This window comes from Bubalus bubalis, chromosome 1, assembly GCF_019923935.1.
Source record: "Bubalus bubalis isolate 160015118507 breed Murrah chromosome 1, NDDB_SH_1, whole genome shotgun sequence".
Classification (NCBI taxonomy): domain Eukaryota; kingdom Metazoa; phylum Chordata; class Mammalia; order Artiodactyla; family Bovidae; genus Bubalus; species Bubalus bubalis.
Window position 1 is genome coordinate 126056987 of NC_059157.1, and position 21432 is coordinate 126078418.

General features: G+C 39.2%; 1 protein-coding gene and 1 long non-coding RNA gene across 4 annotated transcripts in view; one reads left to right on the forward strand and one right to left on the reverse strand.

The window, feature by feature from the left end:
- TBCCD1 (TBCC domain containing 1) overlaps positions 1-21432 on the forward strand; it is a 23366-nt gene continuing 1934 nt past the window's right edge. Inside the window, exons 1-7 of one of the 3 annotated variants that reach the window (XM_006058623.4) lie at positions 1-129; positions 2679-3057; positions 7734-7889; positions 10314-10680; positions 12463-12649; positions 12783-13280; positions 19204-19354. In XM_006058623.4, coding sequence (XP_006058685.2) covers positions 2722-3057; positions 7734-7889; positions 10314-10680; positions 12463-12649; positions 12783-13280; positions 19204-19333 — 1674 coding nt within the window. In that variant the 5' untranslated portion in view covers positions 1-129; positions 2679-2721 and the 3' untranslated portion in view covers positions 19334-19354. Of the gene's footprint in view, positions 130-729; positions 871-2678; positions 3058-7733; positions 7890-10313; positions 10681-12462; positions 12650-12782; positions 13281-16456; positions 16512-19203; positions 19355-21432 lie in introns of those variants that run through there. The other 2 variants (XM_025286880.3, XM_044943815.2) reach the window with 2 other exon arrangements.
- LOC123333832 overlaps positions 5130-21432 on the reverse strand; it is a 23245-nt gene continuing 6942 nt past the window's right edge. The window contains exons 2-5 of the long non-coding RNA XR_006551451.2: positions 18776-18949; positions 17937-17972; positions 5432-5523; positions 5130-5344 (exon numbers count right to left, since the gene is read on the reverse strand). This is a non-coding gene — a long non-coding RNA (uncharacterized LOC123333832). The remainder of the gene's footprint in view (positions 5345-5431; positions 5524-17936; positions 17973-18775; positions 18950-21432) is intronic.

Consider the following 21432-nt stretch of genomic DNA (forward strand, 5'->3'; position numbering starts at 1 on the left):
GCGCCAGGTCTCGGTGGTGCTAGGCCTCGCGCTTGCGCAGAGGGTGGGCGACGAGCGCTGGGCCGGTCTGGCGCGCAAGGCACGGCCGCACCCAGAGAGGTCCGGTGGAACGGCTCGTTGCCTTTGCAGGTAACCGCTCGCGGGCCCGCGCCAGGGAGGGAGGAGAGAGACCATCTTGCTTCGGGCTCCGGCTGGGAAGGCAGCCTTTGCGCTCGCCAGGTCTTGGGTCCTCTACAGACCCTGTTAGCTGGGGCTTCTCTGTTCCCGAAGTCTGATCTGGGCGCTCTCGGGCTGCACATCCCGCCTCCTAACCTGGACCGCGTCCTACCCCGGACAGCGGATGAGGTGGCGGCGAAGCCTCGGGAGGACGGCCTTGGGCCTCACGCTGGTCTCCCCTCCTAAAAAACCAGGATCCCAGGGAAGCTTTGGAAGCGGAAAGGAGCTTCCGTTTATGTTTATGAATTTAGCCGTCCCGAGTTTCGTGGTTAGAATAGAGGGTTCGTCTCCAGTGGGCTTTTGATTGCTCGCTTTAGAGACAGGTGGACTATACTGGAGCGGACCAAGATCTTCCTCACAGAACCTGCCTCGTCTGATTTTACTCAGAAAATTCGCAGATAGCTGTCATCCACCCTCTCACACCCTTTCTGGGGTTCATGCTTCCATGATTCTTCACCTGGCCCTTACGTGGCCCTCCATTTAAGACCACTCATTCTGGTAATTCTCTTCTAGATTCACTCCCACTTTCCAGATTCTCCTAAAACTGGGTTCCTAAAGTATTAATATATATGTGTGTAAGTAGCTCAGTTCTGAAGTCAGATTGACTTGAATTCTAATCCAGGTTTCTCTGCCAACTCAAGTATGTGACTCTAGGTAAGTAACTCACTTAACTTTTCTAAGCCCCAGTTCTCTCATCTGAAAATGGGGATAATATATGTATCTCTAAGGTCATTGTAAGGATGAAAGAAGGTGAAAAGCATGAAATACTTAGAATGCTGCCTGGCACATAATAAGCACGTAATTTATGTCCGTTATTTTTTGAACAGAGAATTCCCCAAAGAAGCACAGCTTTCTTAGAATCAAGTGCCAAACAAAAATAGCAGTAAAACTTTTTTTCATCCAGTCATAAAATGAAGGTTTTTAAAGTGAAGTTAATGCTGAGGCGTGCTCAGTGAAAACCATTGGTTGGTCAACTGATGGAAAATTTTATATAATCATTTTGGAAAGCAGTGGACGTATGGCAGGAACTTGTGAAATGTCAATTACTTCATTTCACAAATGCACATTTGAAAATTTTCTCTGGGAATTAATCACAAGCCAGAATATATGCAGAAAGGTGGTAATTACAGCATTATTTATAAAAGTGAAAACATTAAACTTTTTATCATGGAAAAATTTCACATATATAAAAGTAGAATAGGTAAGTGAACCCCCACGTGCTCATCATCCAGCTTCAACAATGATCACTATTTTGTCTGTCTTGTTTTTGTGAAAAAATTTAAATTTACAAGGTGTCTGAAAATAGAACAGTTGAATAAACTGGAGTATATTTTTTCAGCTTTTAAAATAATACAGAATTGTACTATACAATGCAGAATATACAGTATTATCACAACTATGAACATTCAAAAACCTGTGTAGAAAAAAGGAAGGAAGTACAGTAAAATATTAACCAGTTTCCCTTTGGTGGTAGGCCTATGGATACTTTCCTCCCCTTCCATTTTTAGATATTTAATAAATATTCCATTAAAATGGTGTATTGTTGTTACAACAAGCAATGAACAAACAAAATCTAAAAATATTGCTCCCGAACTAAGGACAATAGAATATGCCAGAGCAGGTTCACTGTTACAGAAAATAAAGATGCTTTAATTTCCTTGATCAGTTTTTTCGGTTTATGTTTACATGAGCGTTCTTGTCTGCCACCTCTGCTAGTGCTTGATGTTGCACTCATATGGGCAACTAACACATCCAAATCTTTAATCAATCTCATCCTCTATATGTAAGTGATTGGACTTTGAAATTTTATTCCCCTTATTTTGATTAGTGTTTGCCCTCAGGGTAGAGCAAGATTTCTGGTGATAGGATGGCTCTTTTTTTCCGTTTCTTCTTTTCTTTATCCTGAGCAGGCATCTATCTCATACCTCACGCATTTATACTCTTCCTAGAACAACCACTTTGAACAAGTCAGATGGTTTTATCACATTTTTTTCTTGCTCAAATAGATTATGATGAGATCTGACCAAAAAATCTATTCTGCTTTTGTTTGATGAACTGGATTCACTTTTTAAACTGACCTAGTACATGTAAACGGAGAAGGCAATGGCACCCCACTCCAGCACTCTTGCTTGGAAAATCCCATGAATGGAGGAGCCTGGTGGGCCACAGTCCATGGGGTCGCTAGGAGTTGGACACTACTGAGCAACTTCACTTTCACTTTTCACTTTCATGCATTGGAGAAGGAAATGGCAACCCACTCAGTGTTCTTGTCTGGAGAATCCCAGGGACAGGGGAGCCTGGTGGGCTGCCGTCTATGGGGTCGCACAGAGTCGGACACGACTGAAGTGACTTAGCAGCAGCAGCAGTACATTTAAAAACAGTTAAGGGAAAGGTCACCTTACAAGAAAATGTGTAAATGAGTTTTGTTTCAAATTAGTTTGTAAAGAAACTTTGTTTCCTAGGTATGCAAAGAAGCCTTTTCACGCAGATGTCCTTAGAGATAATATGGATCAGTCCGGAGTTCTCCTCTGGGTGAAAGCAGAACCCTTCATAGTGGGTGCCTTGCAGATTCCCCCTCCGTCCAAGTTCAGTCTTCACTATCTCAGGAAGATATCCACCTATGTGCGAACACGGACCATAGAGGGAGGTTACCCACGCCTGTCTTGGTCTACATGGAGGCACATTGCATGTGGGAAGCTGCAGTTGGCTAAGGATCTGGCATGGCTTTACTTTGAAATGTTTGATAGTCTTGCAATGAAGACACCAGAGGAGCGCCTGGAATGGTCTGAGATTCTGTCCAACTGCATGTCTGAGGATGAAGTCGAAAAGCAAAGAAATCAGGTATGAATTTATATGTGTGTGTGTTTAGTTACTTTGGGAAATAAACTATTTAAAATTTTTGTACTAGCTGTAGAGTGTGCAAGTTTTAGATTTATTTTTTTAATATTTTAATGATGCTCAACTTTATTTTTTTGTATTTTTTTAATATAAGTTTATTTGTTTTAATTGGAGGTTAATTACTTTACAATATTGTATAGGTTTTGCCATACATCAACATGAATCCGCCACAGGTATATACATGTTCCCTATCCTGAACCCCCCTCCCTTCTCCCTCCCCGTACCATCCCTCTGGGTCGTCCCAGTGCACCAGCCCCAAGCATCCAGTATTGTGCATCGAATCTGGACTGGCGATTCGTTTCATATATGATATTATACATGTTTAGATTTTAATGACCATGTGATCCCAAAGCACCATTTAAGTTTTAGCATTTCCAGTTTGGCAGTATTTAGTGAATTAGTCCTTACTTAGCAATCCATACTCATCTACTTTCAAAGTGATAATGATATAGAAACCCTGTAATTGGAAGAGGGAAATATTTTCATTGACATTAAAACTAATATTGAGGTATGTGAGTGCTTACGAACTGTTGACTGTTACGGTAAGAGCACCTGCCTACTTTTAAGTGTGCATCTGTTGTGTGCTGGGAGTCAAAGATAATTAGACTAGCAGCTCTGCCCTCATGGAGCTCATAGACTAGTAGGGGAAGCTGGTGTGTGTAAAAAGGTGCTATTTAATAAACATTTCTTCAAAAAAGACATGCAGATGACCAACAATGCTAATTATTAGAGAAGTGCAAATCAAAAACCACATTGAATTCTACTCAGTACTCTGAAATGACCAATATGGGAAAAGAATCTAAAAAAGAGTGGATGTATGTGTAACTGATTCACTTTGCTATGCACCTCAAACTAACAGACCTTGTAAATCAACTGTTATTGTATTAGTCACTCAGTCGTGTCCAACTCTTTGTGACCCCATCGGCTGTAGCCCACCAGGCTCCTCTGTGCATGGGATTCTCCAGGCAAGAATACTGGAGTGGGTTGCCATTCCCTTCTCCAGGGGATCTTCCCAACATAAGCATCGAATCTGGGTCTCCAGCATTGCAGGCAGGTTCTTTTCCATCTGAGCCACTAGGGAAGCCCAAATCAACTATACTCTAATAAAAATTGTTTAATAAAAACCACTTTGAGGTACTACCTCCCACCATTCAGAATGGCTATCATCAAAAAATCTACAAATTACAAATGCTGGGGAGGGTGTGGAGAAAAGACTACCTTGCAAACTGTTGACGGGAATGTAAATTGGTACAGCCACTATGGAAAACAGTTTGGAGGTTCCTTAAAATAAAAATAAAGCTACCATATGATCCAGCAATCCCACTCTTGGACCTATATCCAAAGAAAACTCTAATTTGAAAAGAGGCAAGTACCCCAGTGTTCATGGCAGGATGTTTATATTTGCTAACACTTGGAGGCAACCTAAGTGTCTGTCAACAGATGAATGGATAAGGAAGACACATATATTAATTACTCATCATAGAAAAGAATGAAATCATGCCATTTGCAACAACATGGATGATCCTAGAGATTATCATACTAAATGAAGTAAGACAGAGAAAAACAAATACGATACCACTTCTATGTGGATATAGAAAATAGTACAAATGAACTTATTTGCAAAACTGAAACAGACTCATAGCCATAGAAAACAAACTTGTGAAGTGGGGAGATAAATTAGGAGTATGGGGTTAACAGATGCACACTACCATATATAAAATAGATAAACAACAAGGATCTGCTATATGGCATAGGGAACTATATTCAATATCTCATAATACACTCTAATGGAAAAGAATCAAATGTATATATATAATGAAAAATGATCAAATTGTGTGTGTGTGTTTGTAACCGAATCACTTTGCTGTACACATGAAATTTAACACAATATTGTAAATCAACTATACTTCAGCTTAAAAAGTACTATTTAATAGTATGGAATGTACAGTAAAAGTATGCATAGAGTACAGAAACAGAATAGAGAAGAGAATAGTTAATTCTGGTGATGAGGAAAGACTTTACAGGGAAAGTATATTAATCAGAGTAAGCTTATTACAGTAACAAGTGAGTCCAGCATTTCAGTGGCTTAGCGCAATAACATTTGATTTCTTATTCATGCGGCAGTCCAACATGAGGCATCTGGTTGGATGAGTCTCTAGGCTGCTGTTGTCTAAGCAATGACTCAGGCATCTTCTGTCTTTTGGAGCCACTATTGTACTAGTCTGCTGTGCTGCAGTTAAAAACAAACAAAAATGAAATTCCAGTGGCTTACAGTAACTGGAGTTTATTTCTTGCTTATTTGACTTTTAGTTTGCACCTTAGTGAAAGCTCTTTTCCAGGCTCTGGCTCTGTTTCTGCCCATCTGGGGACTCAGGCTGAAGGAACAGCTTCTGTGAAGGTCATGCCTGTCTTACGATAGAAGGGAAGAGCAAAAGAATAGGAGAAAAGTTTTGACATCTCTTAAAATTTTTGCTCAAATGTGACATAAACGGCAGCTACTTTTGTTCCACTGGCTAAAGCCTTGTCATGTGTCCATGCCTGATATTATTAAGATGGGAAGGAATCTGCCTCATAGGAAGTAGGGAAATCCTGTGGCCATAGGTAGAGCCATGTAAGCCCCTTGGAAGATGAGGAAGTGAAAATTGCAAATAAAACACAGTTTGCTACGGCCATGCCCACTAGGGCCTGAGTCCTTCACGTGTATTCTTTGGGAGGCTTGAAAGTGGTATGTGTAAATCCACCCATATTCCATTGATTGTAACCCAGGTATGCCATATCCAGTTTCAAAGGAGGCTGGGAAATGCCATCTGATTGTGTGCTCAAGGAGGGAAAGGTATTTAGTTAGCACCTAGTGAGACTCTACCACATGAAATAATATCTAAACAAGGTTTTGGAAATTGAAAAAAAGTTTGGCAAGCAACCAGGAGGAGAAGGGCATTATAATTAGTTGTTGTTCAGTCGCTAAATCATGTTCAACTCTTTGTGACCCCATGAACTTCAGCACTCCAGGCTTCCCTCTCCCTTGCTCTCTCTCAGAGTTTGCCCAGGTTCACGTCCATTGCATCAGTGATGCCATCCAGCCATCTCATCCTCTGTTGTCCCCTTCTCCTCCTGCCCTCAATCTTTCCCAGCATCAGGGTCTTTTCCAGGAGTCCGCTCTTGGCATCAATTGGCCAAGGTGTCAGAGCTTCAGCATCAGCCCTTAAACATTTATTGAGTGCCTCCTATGTGCAGTAGTGAGTGCTGTGGATACAGAGATGAATAAAACCTTCAAGAAGCCCCAGTGTTTTTTGAGTGCTTACTATGTGTGCTAGTTATTAGGAACATAAAAATGAAAAAGAGATCTCATAGTCTCATGGAGAGGCGGGTATATGGAGGAGTAATGACAGTATAACACATAATTATTAAACGGAAGTACTAATATGTATAAAATCAGGAAATTATGTTGAGTGAAAAAAGTCAGTCCCAATAGATGACATACTGTGATTCCGTTTATGTAACATTCTTGAAATGACAAAATTATGGAAATAGAGAACAGAAAAGTGGCCAGGGGCTGAAGAAGGGGTGAGGGAAGGTGGGAAGTTGGTGTGGCTATAAAAGGGCAACATGAAGGATCCGTGTGGATGGAAGTGTTCTCTACCCTGACTGCATCCATGTCAATACCCTGTCAATACTATTGCACAATAGTTTTGCAAGATGGGAAATTGAGTAAAGAATACATCAGATCTTTGTTCTTGCAGCTGCATGTGAAACTACAGTTACCTCAAAAGGTTTAGTTAAGAAAGTAACTTTAGTTAAGGAAAAAACCTAAAAAAAAATACATAGATTCATGAGGTTCCATGTTGACTGCTGATCTGAATAGCTAGGTTTAGGTGGTTCTGAGAACCCATATTTTTAAGTTCCTTAGGCTTCATGATTTTGAGCCGTGTTGGCAATCAGGGTGAATATAGCTGTAATCCTAGAGGTATTACTTCACTTTTTTGCCTCCATTGTATGTGTATGGGAATGGGTATATGAGGATAATCATGAGCTTCAAACCATACCTTCTTCAAATAAGAAATGATTTAGAAACATTTGTCAGGCCAGTATTTTTTTTTAATCAAGCACTTTTTAAAGATTTTGATGAAAACCTGAGGCCTACTCCTCCACAGAATACCATACACCAAAAAATTACATACAATTTCAGATGTTGCCCTGATATCCTAAACTTTCTTGATTAGTTTATGATTATGTTTAACTTCTGTGTCTTGATTAAATTTCCTTCCTTTCTTTCTACTTTTTAATTCAAATTACTAAGGTTTTTTAAATATAATTTTAAACTTCTGAAATAATATACTTCTAAAAAGAATGGGCTTCATGACTTTTGGGAGAGACTATCAGTGGCCATAGATGCTACATAGCTTTCTGAGAAGATAAGTGACTCCAGTTTAATTAGTTTTAGACACTCCTACATCTGGGTGCCAGAGACACCTGCATCCAATGCTAGAAACATTTTTGCATTTGTCCTTTTAGGATCAGAACACTGTTGTGACTTTCTTTTACTATACCTACTTAGTTGTAGACTAGTGGTTGATGTCATTTTAGGACATGGATTCATCATTTACTTTCTTCTTGGACAGCTTTCCGTGGACACCCTGCAGTTTCTGCTCTTCTTACATATACAGCAGTTAAACAAGGTCTCCCTGAGGACATCTTTGATTGGGGAAGAGTGGCCTAGTCCCAGACACAGAGCTCAGTCTCCTGACCTGACTGAAAAATCCAGTTGTCATAATAAGGTACTGTTTAAATTATGGTCTCTTTCTCTGACAGGGACAATTTTCGAGGGAGATATATTGCCTTCATTAAAAATTACTTTGAATAACTTATATAAGCCAGAGATTTGCTGGCTTGTTTTGTTTTGCCTTTTTTCCTATTTATAAAACAAAATCAACATGTGCAGTCTTAATCAACATAGAGAAGTGATTTCAGTTCCTTCAGTGACACAAAAATCACTTAGATAATTTTCTGGCAAATCATTTACTTGACTCTTAATTAGTGTTCACATTTTTGCAAATGTTGATGAATTCGATTTCACATGATTGTAGGCAAGTCAGTTAACTTCTCTTGCTTGGCTTCTTTTCTCTGCATGGTGATGATAATGCCTATTTCTGAGTGGCTGTGAGAATTCAGTAATATACAGCACATGACTTGTTGCACAGTAAGCACCAGGATATGGTGACTTTGGTTTGTGTATGGCATCTCCCAGCAACTGACTGGATCAGGGATGGACACTTAACTAGAGTAACCCATTCCTTGGCATGAATTTGAAAGTGGTCTGATTTGAAATGGTGACCATGGCCCAGACAATACCCCAAGGGGTTGAAGAGATTACCAGTTGGTGATGGGTATTTGAGCTGGTAGCTCATGTGGCATTGAGACCAGAACAGCTAGCACATTTGCGAGTGACCTGAGTTATGATGGATTAAACTCTGAGGGAATCAGAGAAAAAGAAGAGAATGGAACAGATATGCAGAGCGTCCTGGGAGAGGAAGAGGTTCAAACTGGCTTTCCGGTTCCGGTTCTGATGAGGCCTCCCTGTACTTCCATTTGGGAGATGACTATGTGTCCCTGCAGTAAATCTCCCTTCACTTAAATTAACTTGTATTCCCTGTGCCAGTGAAAGTTACTACCAGCCAGCCGTCCATGCTCTCTTTATCACCACCCTTGCCTACTTATTTGTCAAGCCTTATTGATTCTGATTCCAAAATAACTTTAAAAATTTGTCTTTCTTCTTCTTCTTATATAGGTCCTAGTGTCTTTTTTTTTTTTTTTTTTTTTTGCTTTTATTTCTGGTATTCGATCCTACTTGATCGTCCTGCTTTTAATCTGTAGCCCACCTACTACACTGGAGTTTCCTAAATACAGATCAGTTGTATCCATCTCCTGTCAGAACTCCACCAGTGAATTCTCACTGTCATTGTTGTCTTCACCCTTGTACTCTTGGAGTCCTCTCCAGCCTGCTTACTACGGGGGAGGGAGATGCAGCAAGAAGGGGGAAGAGCAGGTGAGGTTGTGGGCAGCTCTGCTTTGAAGTGTTCCCTGGCATCCAAAAGAGAGTTTATTCAAAAGAGAAAATGGTATAGCTGTTTACAAAATAGTTTGAAAATCTCTGGCACACACAATGAAGCCCAGAGACCTTAGTATTTCATGCAAGGCTTTTGCTGAATGGACGCTACCTACCATTTTACCTTTCCCTGCCACTTCCCAGCATGCTCCCTACACCCCACCCAGAATTTTCATGTCTCTCAACATAGCATGTAATTTTACTCCTATGGGCCTTTGGATGCAGTTTCCTAGGGCTAGAATGCCTTTTTTCCTGATCTGTTTGCAAAACTACCAATGTCAATCAAGAATCTATGCAAACAGCACTACACTAAGATTTGTTTTCCCCAAATGACGTTCTTGTTCCTCTCCTGCCCATAGAACATCTTTCAGATCTCTGCTGTAGGTCTTATCTCATTGTGTTTTAGTTTATATTGTCATTTCACTACACAGATGCTGAATTCCTTGAGGACAGGAACCATGTCTTACTCAGTTTGTATAATTCATCACGTAACACTGGTCATATCACATAAGAGGTATTCAAAAAAATATGTCAAATGAATGAGCCGAGTTCTTAGAATGTCTGCCAACTCAAAGCTTATTCCCAAAGTAATAACTTCTTTTAAATCTGACTACTGTAAGATCAGTTGCCTTTTTTCATCAGATTTTGAAATTAGTTCTGTGATTTGAGAAGGTAAATTTAAAAAACCTAGTGCTTCATGAAATGTTTGATGTAAACTTTTAGAATATTTACTAGCTGTGTGACCTTGGGCAAATTTCTTTTTGTATCTCCATTTCTTCATCTGTGAAATGGGCATGGTAATGGCATCTAATTTAAGACTGTTGCTAGGACTAAATAATGATCAAGTTTCTTTAACAGTGCTTGGCACACACTGAAGCTTAGCTACTAGTGTTACTTTTGGATTATCTTAGGTAGGATAGAATCTCTTTATACCTATCACATGCACAGAAAATCTTTATAAGTTTTGTATAGTCACCTTAAATGCTTTTGGGGGGATGAGGCAAAGTATAAACATAAAACAATTAAAATATGAAAGTTTCAGATCTCACTGAATCTCTTTGTTCTGTTAAGAGTGCTTTCTTTTGATATTTTTTAGAACTGGAATGATTACAGTCATCAGGCTTTTGTCTGTGATCATCTGTCAGATCTCCTTGAGCTGCTTTTAGACCCAGAGCAACTTACTGCATCATTTCATTCAACCCACAGTAGTCTAGTCTCTCGGGAAGCTGTTGTGGCGCTCAGCTTTCTTATCGAAGGTACAGTGAGTGGAGCTAGGAAGATATACCCGCTCTATGAACTTGCACTGTGGCAACCACTGCATGCGGAAACTGGCTTCTCAAAGACCTCTAAGACTTTTTCTTTCTACAAGCTGGAAGCCTGGTTAAGAACCTGCTTGACTGGGAATCCATTTGGTACATCTGCTTGCCTCAAGTCTGGAAAGAAATTGGCTTGGGCTCACCAAGGTATTTATTAATATCTTAATCTATATTAAATTGAATGACAGGTTATGGAACCTAGTATTTTCTGATGTATTAGTGATCACACATCTTTTGTGGAAGACCTCAAGAATATTGCTACTATAAAAGGGAAAAAAGGGAACATCTCTTTTGTAAATGAGATTTTTTCTCAAGGCAGCAACAATCTCAGTTGACTCATTAGTCCAACTTGCTTTGGTTGCAGCTAACAGAAACTCCAACTTCAGTTAGTTCTTTCTTTGCTTTACTTTTGTCTTTTCTGGCTCATTTTCCCTCTCACTCTCATGCTGATTTGCTTGAAGCTTTCCCATTTTCTGTGCCACTTAGCAGAAATTGGCTATTCCACAGTTATACCCTCATAGAGTTGTTGCAAAAATGAAGTTCTTTTAGCTTTACAGACACAGGCAGACTAGCTATTTCTGAATTAGAAATGTAAATTCATAGTAGAGAGAATTTGGCTTTGGTTGCAAAGGTATCTACTTCTGATCGTCCAGTGATGGCTAATGGGATAGGTTCAGGTACTGTATGACTTCTTGGAGCCCAGGTATAAGTTTTAAGAGAAGAGGGCCTCAGAAATAGGTGCTGCACTAAGGCAAATGCCAGGCAAAATTAATGGGAAAAGACTAGAATATACTTCCAAAATCTTTGAGTTTCAGAGATAAAGAGAAAATAGTTTCCATGCAACTGTAAAAAAAAAAAAAAAAAAATCACTTTTGTATCAAATTTTTGTAATGCTAAAATTCAGAAAACAGTTGAGCAACATCTACAATGATCCAAGTATTTTATATGCAACCAAGTTATTGCTGTAGCATGAGGTCAGACTCTCAGGTATGTATGGCTCCTATAAACAGGAGATACTATATAATTGTTAATGTTGATAAAAGAAATAAAAGTGCAAGTAAGTTTTTAAACATTGCTAGGGTAAGTACTAGGAGGAAAAAGGACATCTGAGCTCTTAGGATTATAAAATGTGTTAGATAGTAGGATTACAAATAATTTTTATCTTGTTTTACTTATAGTATTTAAAAGTTTTCTGCAGTAGCCGTATATTAGTTTTCTAATAAAAGAAAACAAGAATTGTTTTAAAAGAAGAAGAGCGTACTACGTGACCTCTCCACATTTGGCAGTTTTCTTTACAAGAGTGGTCCTGGTGGCTTGCAGGGAAGTACAGTCTGAGAAAGCAATGACGTCATGGGGAGACTGTGTTAGGAGGGCAGCCTGCACAGAGTTTTTGAGTGTGAGTTTGTGCAAGGCACCATGTCTGAGAGGAAGATGTACTCTCAGTAATGATCCCGGGAGTAAAGACATGAACCTAAATAGAATGCATGGAATGATGTGGTAAGTAACTTGGGAGGAGTTCAGAATTTGTATTATGGCAATTTAAAAAGAATATTTCAGAGTTGGGATGATAAATTAAGGTGAGTTGGGGAAGATACTTGAATTGCGTCAACTCTACCACTTACTAGCCATATGGCCTTAGGCACATTACTTAACTTGAAGAGTAGACATGAAAAAAATCTTAGATCTATAGGCAATCTTGAATGGATTGTAGATTTAACCTTTTTTTAAAAAGACAATTTAAAATTTGGCAACATACAGAAAAGCACAGAGAGTAGTATAGCATACAGCTCTTTACCTGACACTCAGATCTAACACTTTTTAAACCTGTTATGTATCTAATTTTAGACATATGGACATGTAGATATTTATGAGCTCATTTGGATGATGGGTTTCCTTTGAAACTATCTCGTTTGTATTTTTCTTAAATAGTTGAAGGGACAACCAAGAGAGCGAAGATTGCCTGTAATACTCATGTGGCCCCAAGGATGCACCGCATGGTGGTGATGAGCCAGGTTTACAAGCAGACATTGGCCAAGAGCTCAGATACTCTGGTGGGGGCACATGTAAAGATCCATCGTTGCAACGAGTCTTTTATATATCTGCTCTCTCCCTTACGGTAAGCAGTCTTCATAGTGTTCTGACATTGTTACATCTTCTTTAGAATGGGGTCCTTTTATTTGTCATCACAGAGTAATATTGTAGTCAAACGTTTTTTAATCTTATTCAAAGGAATTTACCTCATTTTTCAGATCCGTGACAATTGAGAAGTGCAGAAATAGCACCTTTGTCCTGGGCCCTGTACAGACTGCTCTTCACCTCCACAGCTGTGACAACGTTAAAGTCATTGCTGTTTGCCATCGTCTGTCCATCTCGTCGACGACAGGTTGCATCTTTCACATTCTGACACCTACACGCCCCCTTATTCTCTCTGGGAACCAGAGAGTAACTTTTGCCCCTTTTCATACCCATTACCCAATGCTGGAGGACCACATGGCTAGGACCGGCCTTGCTACAGTGCCTAACTATTGGGATAATCCCATGATTGTGTGCAGAGAGAACAGCAGCCCAAGTGTCTTCCGACTCCTATCACCATGTGAATTCTATGTGTTTATTATTCCATTTGAAATGGAAGGGGACACAACAGAGATACCTGGGGGTCTTCCATCTGCATATCAGAAAGCACTGAGCCAAAGGGAAAAAAAGATACAGGTCTGGCAGAAAACTGTGAAGGAAGCTCGTTTAACAAAGTGAGTATTTTCTAGAAGTAAGTAGTAACTTGTCTTATGTAAAACTCCACGGGAAAGCAAATTAATCTGCATGCATGCTCAGTCTCTCAGTCGTGTTTGGCTCTTTTGTGACCCCATAGACTGAAGCCCACCAGGCTCCTCTGTCCATGGAATTCTCCAGGCAAGACTACTGGAGTTGGTTGCCTTTTCCTACTCCAGGGGATCTTCCCAATCCCCAAACCTGTGTCTCCTGCATTGGCAAGTAGATTCTTTATGACCGCGCCATCTGGGAAGCCCCCCAAATTAATCTGCACATGTTTAGAATTGTGCTAAACAAACAAAATAGACAAAGTGTGTCTTTTGTTAAGGTCAGTATTCCAGGTACTGTTTGGTTGGGGGATGGGAGCAAGTGGATACTCAAGTATTAGACTCCCTCCTTTTTTTTTTGGTATAGTAAATTTTATTTTTTTTATACACAAAAAACCACTTTGTATTGGGGTATAGCCAGTTAACAATATTGTGATAGTTCCAGGGGAACAGTGAAGGGACTCAGCCATACATAATCCATGTATCCATTTTCCCCTAAAATTCCCTCCTACCCAGGCTGCCACATAACACTGAGCAGAGTTCCATGTGCTATACAATAGGTTTTTGTTAGTTATCCATTTTAAATATAGCAGTATGTACATGACCTTCCCAAATAGACTCTCTCCTTTTAAGAAGCTTCAGTTTAACTGGCAGATATAAGACTTAAATGAAGGACCATATATAAGGTCAATCATAAATGGATTACTTTTAGTTTTTAATTTTCTCCTCTGCACTATATTGGTGGTTCTCAAATGGTTGTGTGTCAGGATCATCTAAAGAGCTTGTTAAAAATACAGGTCCTGGCTCCTCTACTCTACAGATAGACTTCCGAGAAGTCGATTCCTAATGCTGGTCCATGGACTAGTGCCAGTTTTTGTCAAAGTTCCTAATTCATAGTAAAATGTGAAAAACAAGTACAGTGTTTTTAAGTAGTGCTAAATTTAGTCAACTTAGAATACTGTCTTTTATTCTGAAATTGTTTTTTTCTTACTTTGTAGGTACTGAAGTATCTTGTTTTTAATAACATGCTTGATATAATAGATGCTTATGGTTTATTATGTCCACCACAAAATTTTATTTCAAGGGTACTTGTCTTTAAACTCTAAGAGCCAGGGACACGCTATATATAAAGCATATATAAAGATTTAGAAAACATGAGTGTGGGTAGTTGGAGAAGATTGATGGAGGAAAAAGAATTTGTGTTGGACATTTAAAACTGAGCAGAGTTTGGATAGGAATTGAGGGTTAGGCAGAATACTTGAAACAGCACTAGAGGAACAGATGTGGAAACAGAAGCAGACTTAAGGTGTCCTGGAAATCAGTTGCTTAAACAAGATTCAGGGTGTGGATAATGATATTTAAACTTGTATGAGTAGATCAAGCCAGATTATGTAGAATCTTGCATATCAGTCAATAAGAGTTAGATTTATGTGGAATTAAATAATAGAAGGCATAAAAAGGTTTTAACAATGGAATGAAGTTCAGAAATCCATTTCATTTATCCAGGAACATTTATAAAATGCCTACAATGTGCAAACCACATTAGATGGTATGGCAGATAAAGAAATGTGATTGGCACATATGAAGATCCTTTGATTAGATCTGAAAGAGAGAAGTCAGGGTGATATTACAGTATTCTAGACTAAAAAACTGGACTAGAGTGGAGATAAAGGGTGTGGAAACCAGAAATACTTTGACAGGAGGCTGAACTTGGTACAAGATTTTCTAAAAAAGACAAAGATGACTTCAAAAATTGGACTCCAGTTTAGACACCTTTGATCACTTTTCTTCTGGACAGAATAGCATGTACAACTTAAAAAGTAGTGGGTGCTCAGAATAATTATTAAGTAATTATTTAATAATTAAGTAATTATTTTCTGTACAATATTTTGGTATTTAATTTTGTTAGAGATGTTAGGAAAGATAACTAAGAAACATTATAGTACCACAGGATGGAGGGGTGCTTCTCCCACAGCACTGTCCATTTGGGAGCTGGAGCTAGTTTGAGAAGAGGGTATCAAGTTCTTTTGGAGGCTGTTTACATGAAATGTCCTATATCCTAATAATGTCTTGATCCTTAAGACTTAGAAAAACTCTTACTTTAATAATTGGATTCCATTTGCTTGGTAATAGTTTTTTGTTTGTTATTATTTTTCCTGATTATCATTATCTTAGAAAATAGCAGCCATTCTAAAAATGTTTCTATTTCTCATGATCCAGAGCTGTGATTTGATGTGTAAGTAGGAGTGCCTATTTTAATTAGCTCTCTTGATTTTATTGGATGTTAAAATTAGTGTTGTTCTTTGGACAGCTGTGTCTGTATTGTAGTGGAAAGTACTCTGACTCAGGAATTAGTACAGACCATGCCACTTGCTGTGTGACACTGAAGGTGTCATCTGATCTATCTCTGGGCTATATCACATATATATGGTGTATTTTCTACCTGATAAGATATAAAGGTTCATTAATAAAGATAACTTACAGTAATGATGCAGGTATAAGACACGGTAGTGGTGTGTCCTGTACCATGTGTAGTACTGTGAGTGTAAGACACCCTGCTTAGTGATGAGTTCAAAAGACATATCTTCTAGGCGAGATTGTTTACTCAATATCTGAGACGTGACCTGTTAGAATTAACTTCATTCTAAGAGAAACTGTTGAAAAAAGACTCGATCCAGCCGTCTAATTTTCTGGATGCATTTTTGTGGCATATGGATTAAGGAAGGAAGTATATAAGATATACTTACACACTTGCATTTAGATTCTTTTCTTAAAACCCTTTTTGTTTTGTATTGAGGTATAGCAAATTAACAATGTTGTGATAGTTTCAGATGGACAGCAAAGGGACTTAGTCATACATATACATGTATCTATTCTCCTCCAAACTACTTGTTTTGTATCTCATGGATTGAGCCACCAGGATACTAATAATACGGATCAGTCATGTTCAGCTTAGCAAACAATGCTGATGACCATAAAAGTAAGTAAGACGTACTGAGCACTTACTATGTGCCCTGTACTGTTCTAAGCACCTTCTATGTATTAACTCATTTTTTCTTCCTAACGTCAAGGCTGTATATTGTCACCCTACTTATTTAACTTATATGCAGAGTACATCGTGAGAAACGCTGGGCTGGATGAAGCACAGACTGGAATCAAGACTGCCAGGAGAAATATCAATAACCTCAGATATGCAGATGACACCACCCTTATGGCAGAAAGAGAAGAAGAATTAAAGAGCCTCTTGATGAAAGTGAGAGAGGAGAGTGAAAAAGTTGGCTTAAAGCTCAACATTCAGAAAACTAAGATCATGGTATCTGGTCCCATCACTTCATGGCAAATAGATGGGGAAACAGTGGCTGACTTTTTTTGGGGCTCCAAAATCACTGAAGATGGTGATTGCAGCCATGAAATTAAAAGACGCTTACTCCTTGGAAGGAAAGTTATGACCAACCTAGACAGCATATTAAAAAGCAGAGATATTACTTTGTCTACAAAGGTCCGTCTAGTCAAGGCTATGGTTTTTCCAGTAGTCATGTGTGGATGTGAGAGTTGGACTATAAAGAAAGCTGAGCGTAGAAGAATTGATGCTTTTGAACTGTGGTGTTGGAGAAGACTCTTTGAGAGTCCCTTGGACTGCAAGGAGATCCAACCAGTCCGTCCTAAAGGACATCAGTCCTGGGTGTTCATTGGAAGGACAGATGCTGAAGCTGAAACTCCAATATTTTGGCCACCTGATGTGAAGAGCTGAGTCGTTTGAAAAGACCCTGATATTGGGAAAGATTGAAGGCAGGAGAAGGGGACGACAGAAGATGAGATGGTTAGATGGCATCACCAACTCAATGGACATGAGTTTGGATAAACTCTGGGAGTTGGTGATGGACAGGGAGGCCTGGTTCATGGGGTCGCAGAGAGTCAGACACGACTGAGTGAGCTGAACTGAACAATTCCTGATCATGGATGATGAAATTAAGGAACAGAGAAATTTAAGTAATTTACCCAAAGTCACACGGGAGTCAGGATTTGCATCTAGTCAGCCTGGTTCCAGAACCTAGGTTCTTAGTGTCTCTACTGTTTTCTGTGAACTATTATCATATGTAATATAATCATTATAATGATGTGATATAAAAGTGGATCATTGGAAAAACATTCTTTTAAAGCAATGCTGTTGTTTGGATGCTGCTGGTATTTAGATGCCTAGATTTTCCCACACATACAGAAAGCTTATACACATGTGCAGAATCTGGAATGTAGTAAGGCACTTAATACATGTTAACTGTGAGTTATGGTGTCTTCAAGTGGTAAGATCCTTGATAACACTAGAAACAAGGAAAAGCACACAATTTCACCTTGGGAACATGGAAAGACAGGAATTGTTTGCTAATTTGAAAGGAAACTCCCAACATCATCCTTTTAAAGTGATTAGGTTATATAATTTCCTTACTGTGGCCCCTCTCATGAGTCCCTGTCATACTTGAAATAAAATGCAATATAAAACCTTCGTGGTACCTACCAGGTCCTTTCTGCCTCATTTTTCTGCCATTCTTTTCCTTATTCACTGTCCTCCCACCATACTATGATCTTACTTACTCATTGCCATCCAGCCATACACCACCAGGAATGTATCTGTAGAATAAAGTTGGATATCATTACTTATTGCAAGGAGGGAGATAATTAGTTACATCTCCATAAAAGCATGTTTAAAAGAACTGATCATTGCATTTTGGCTGATAGATGATTTGGGGAAGGGTCTTGTGAGTTGGATGCAATCTGGAAGTGAGGGTGATTCTGTGATGTGGTATTATAACAATTTTTATATTAAAGGAATAAAGGGGATAAAAATGTAATTGTAAAGAAACAGCAGTCACTCATTAGCCAGGAAAGGGTAATGCTCAGTCATTTTTGTGGTGTGGATCACAAAATGTTTTTGTTTTTCACCCAGACCTGAGATATGATTATGGAGTGGTTTTGTTTTTGTGTTGATCTAGCATCATCCCACAATGATCTTGTCTGCTATTGGTGTGCTGTGGGATTATTTATGTTTAACAGAAGAGCACCACAGCCAGGCCAGATCCAGACTACACCTAGGCCTAGCTAAGCCTAGGTGCTAAGCCAACTCCTGGCTGTCAGGAGCTTCTCTTCTCTTGCTTATCCTGAACGTGTTAAATATTCTTTCACTTTTGAGCCTTTGCAGTTTTTGTTCCCTCTGCCTGGAATGTTCTTCTCTGGATATTTATGTTGCTTAATCCACGACTTCATTCAGATTTCTGCTTGAGTGTGATCTTAGGTGTCTCCTATCCGTCCTTTCTAAATTAGCATTCCCAATACTCTCAATTTCCCTACTCTGCTCTGTTTTTCTAACTACTTAAGTTCGTACACACACACACACACACACACACACACACACACACACACACGTTATTTATTACCTGTATTCCCTGCTAGAATATGCAGTTCACAGGGAGCACAGACTACATAGATCACAATGGGAACCACTCCCTCTGGAGTCTTGTGGTGCAGAGCTGCCTGGACAGAGGCCATTTCTCTTTTCTTTACACGTCTTATCAGTCAGAACACTACCCACCATCACTGGTCCTCAGTATCTGTTGAGTGAATAATCACAGTAGAACAAAATATATAATTACTGACAAGTTTTTACAAAGAATTGTATTTGACCAATCTTTTTCTTTTTTTTTGGTGGTGGTGGTGGTGGTGATGTAGTATGTAGCACTGAACAAAGCAGTCATTCAGAGAGAACAAATGAATAACTAGAAATAATTTAAAATTTATCCTATTAAAGCATTTTATAACCACTTGGTATAAAATTAATGTGAGTGCATTGTTTTTGCCATTTTAGGGATCAAAGGAAGCAGTTTCAGGTACTTGTAGAAAACAAGTTTTATGAGTGGTTGATTAATACAGGACACCGTCAGCAGCTGGACAGCCTTGTGCCTCCTGCAGCAGGCTCCAAACAAGCAGCAGGATAAGGCTTCCTCATCGAAACACTGGTAGGTATTTACAATGGCAACCACGTAAATTATTTGGAGGAAATCTTATGTGTGCCCCTCCCCCCCCAAAAAACCACACAGACTATTATGTTACCAACCATTGCTATTTTTTTCCACTGCTCCCACCAGCATATACAGAATTTTAAATGCCCATATTTACGACATTTTATACTGAGAAGACGAACCAGAATATTCAAACAGAACCTATAACGTTATCAGCAAATAGAAGAGCCAAATTTGTCTTTTTTGTCACTTGCCTGGCACAGTCCAAAGCTGTTCGGTACTTCCCTGTATATGACTTTAAGGTTTACTCTTTCTAACACATTTCACCTCTGTCCTGTAAACCCACATACTAGTCATTTAATTTAGCTAGTCTTTGTTAATTGTGCATTAATAAATAACCAGAATTAATCCAAATGAAGATTTGAATACTAAACTCTAGGAAACCTGTAGATTCAATAGAAGAGGACATAGATACAGACACATTTACTGGAAGTTGTTTAATCCAAATACATAGTATTTTTTTCTAATAGAAATTAGCTTATTTTGCTATTTGAAAGTATCTTTAAAGACTCACAATAGAAAAACACAAAGGACATAAGTAGGTAGTTCACAGAAAAATACTTATAAAGATGCTCACTTTCACCTAAAATTAGAAATGTAAAATATTATTTTTCATCTATCACCTTGGCAGAGGTCAAAAATGTAATTTACAACACTAAGACATTTCACTTACCACTGAGCAAAGTAAATTTGTGCAACCTTTTTGGAGGATAGTTTGACAAAATCAGAATGAAAAATGCACACATTCTTTGACTTTGTAATTTCACATCTTAGATTTAGCTTACAGATATGTAAAGATCTGTTTAAAAGAAATGTTCATTGTAGCATTATTTGAAATAGCTGTGGGCTGGAAAGAAGCCAAATGTTTCTCAGTAGAGGGCTGGTGCCTATGAACCAGTTCATTCATGCTTGGAGTGCATCTTTAAAAAGCGTGGAGTATGTCTACAGGTGTTCACCTTGACCGATCTGTGGTGGAGTGCAAGTAAAAGGGGAGAAGGGGAGTAAAATGTTGCCTCGTGTGTTTGAGAAAAAAAGCAGGGATAATCCCACATATTTATATACTAATTATATGCTTTTAAAATTTCTGAAAAGTTATAAAGAAATTGTTAAGAGTGTTGGTCTAAGGAATGAGACTGGATGTCTAGGGTAGGAGAAAACTTATTCTTAATTTTTATTGAGATATAATTCACATACCATAAAACTCACTTTTTAAAGTGAAGAATTCACCAGCTTTGATTATATTCACAAGTTTGTACAACCATCACCATGAACAAATCCAGAACATTTTCATCACCCTAGAAATAAAGCCCATATACATTGATAGCCAGGCCCAAATCTTCCAACTCTGATATCTCCTCTGCCCCCTGTTCCCGGGCAATCTCTAACCTGCTGTTTGTCACTTGCCTTGTCAGTTTTGGACATTTCAGATATTGATAAGTGGAATCATGCAACATGTGGCGTTTGTGTCTGGCTTCTTTCACTTAGCATAATGTTTTTAAGGTTTATCTGTGTTAACAGCATGTGTCAGTATTCCTTTTTATGGTTGGATACTGTTCTGTTCAGAGAAGGCAATGGCACCCCACTCCAGTACTCTTGCCTGGAAAATCCCGTGGATGGAGGAGCCTGGTGGGCTGCAGTCCATGGGGTCACGAAGAGTCGGACATGACTGACCCACTTCACTTTCACTTTTCACATTCATGTATTGGAGAAGGAAATGGCAATCCACTCCAGTGTTCTTGCCTGGAGTATCCTAGGGACGGGGGAGCCTGGTGGGCTGCTGTCCATGGGGTCGCACAGAGTCGGACACGACTGAAGCGACTTAGCAGCAGCAGCAGCACTGTTCCATTGGGGCTTCCCTGGTGGCTCAGTGGCAAAGAAACCACCTGCTATGCAGGAGACATGGGAGACATGGGTGTGATCCCTGGGTCAGAAAGATCCCCTAGAGAAGGAAATGGCAACCCACTCCAGTATTCTTGCCTGGGAAATCCCATGGACAGAGGAGCCTGGTGGGCCAA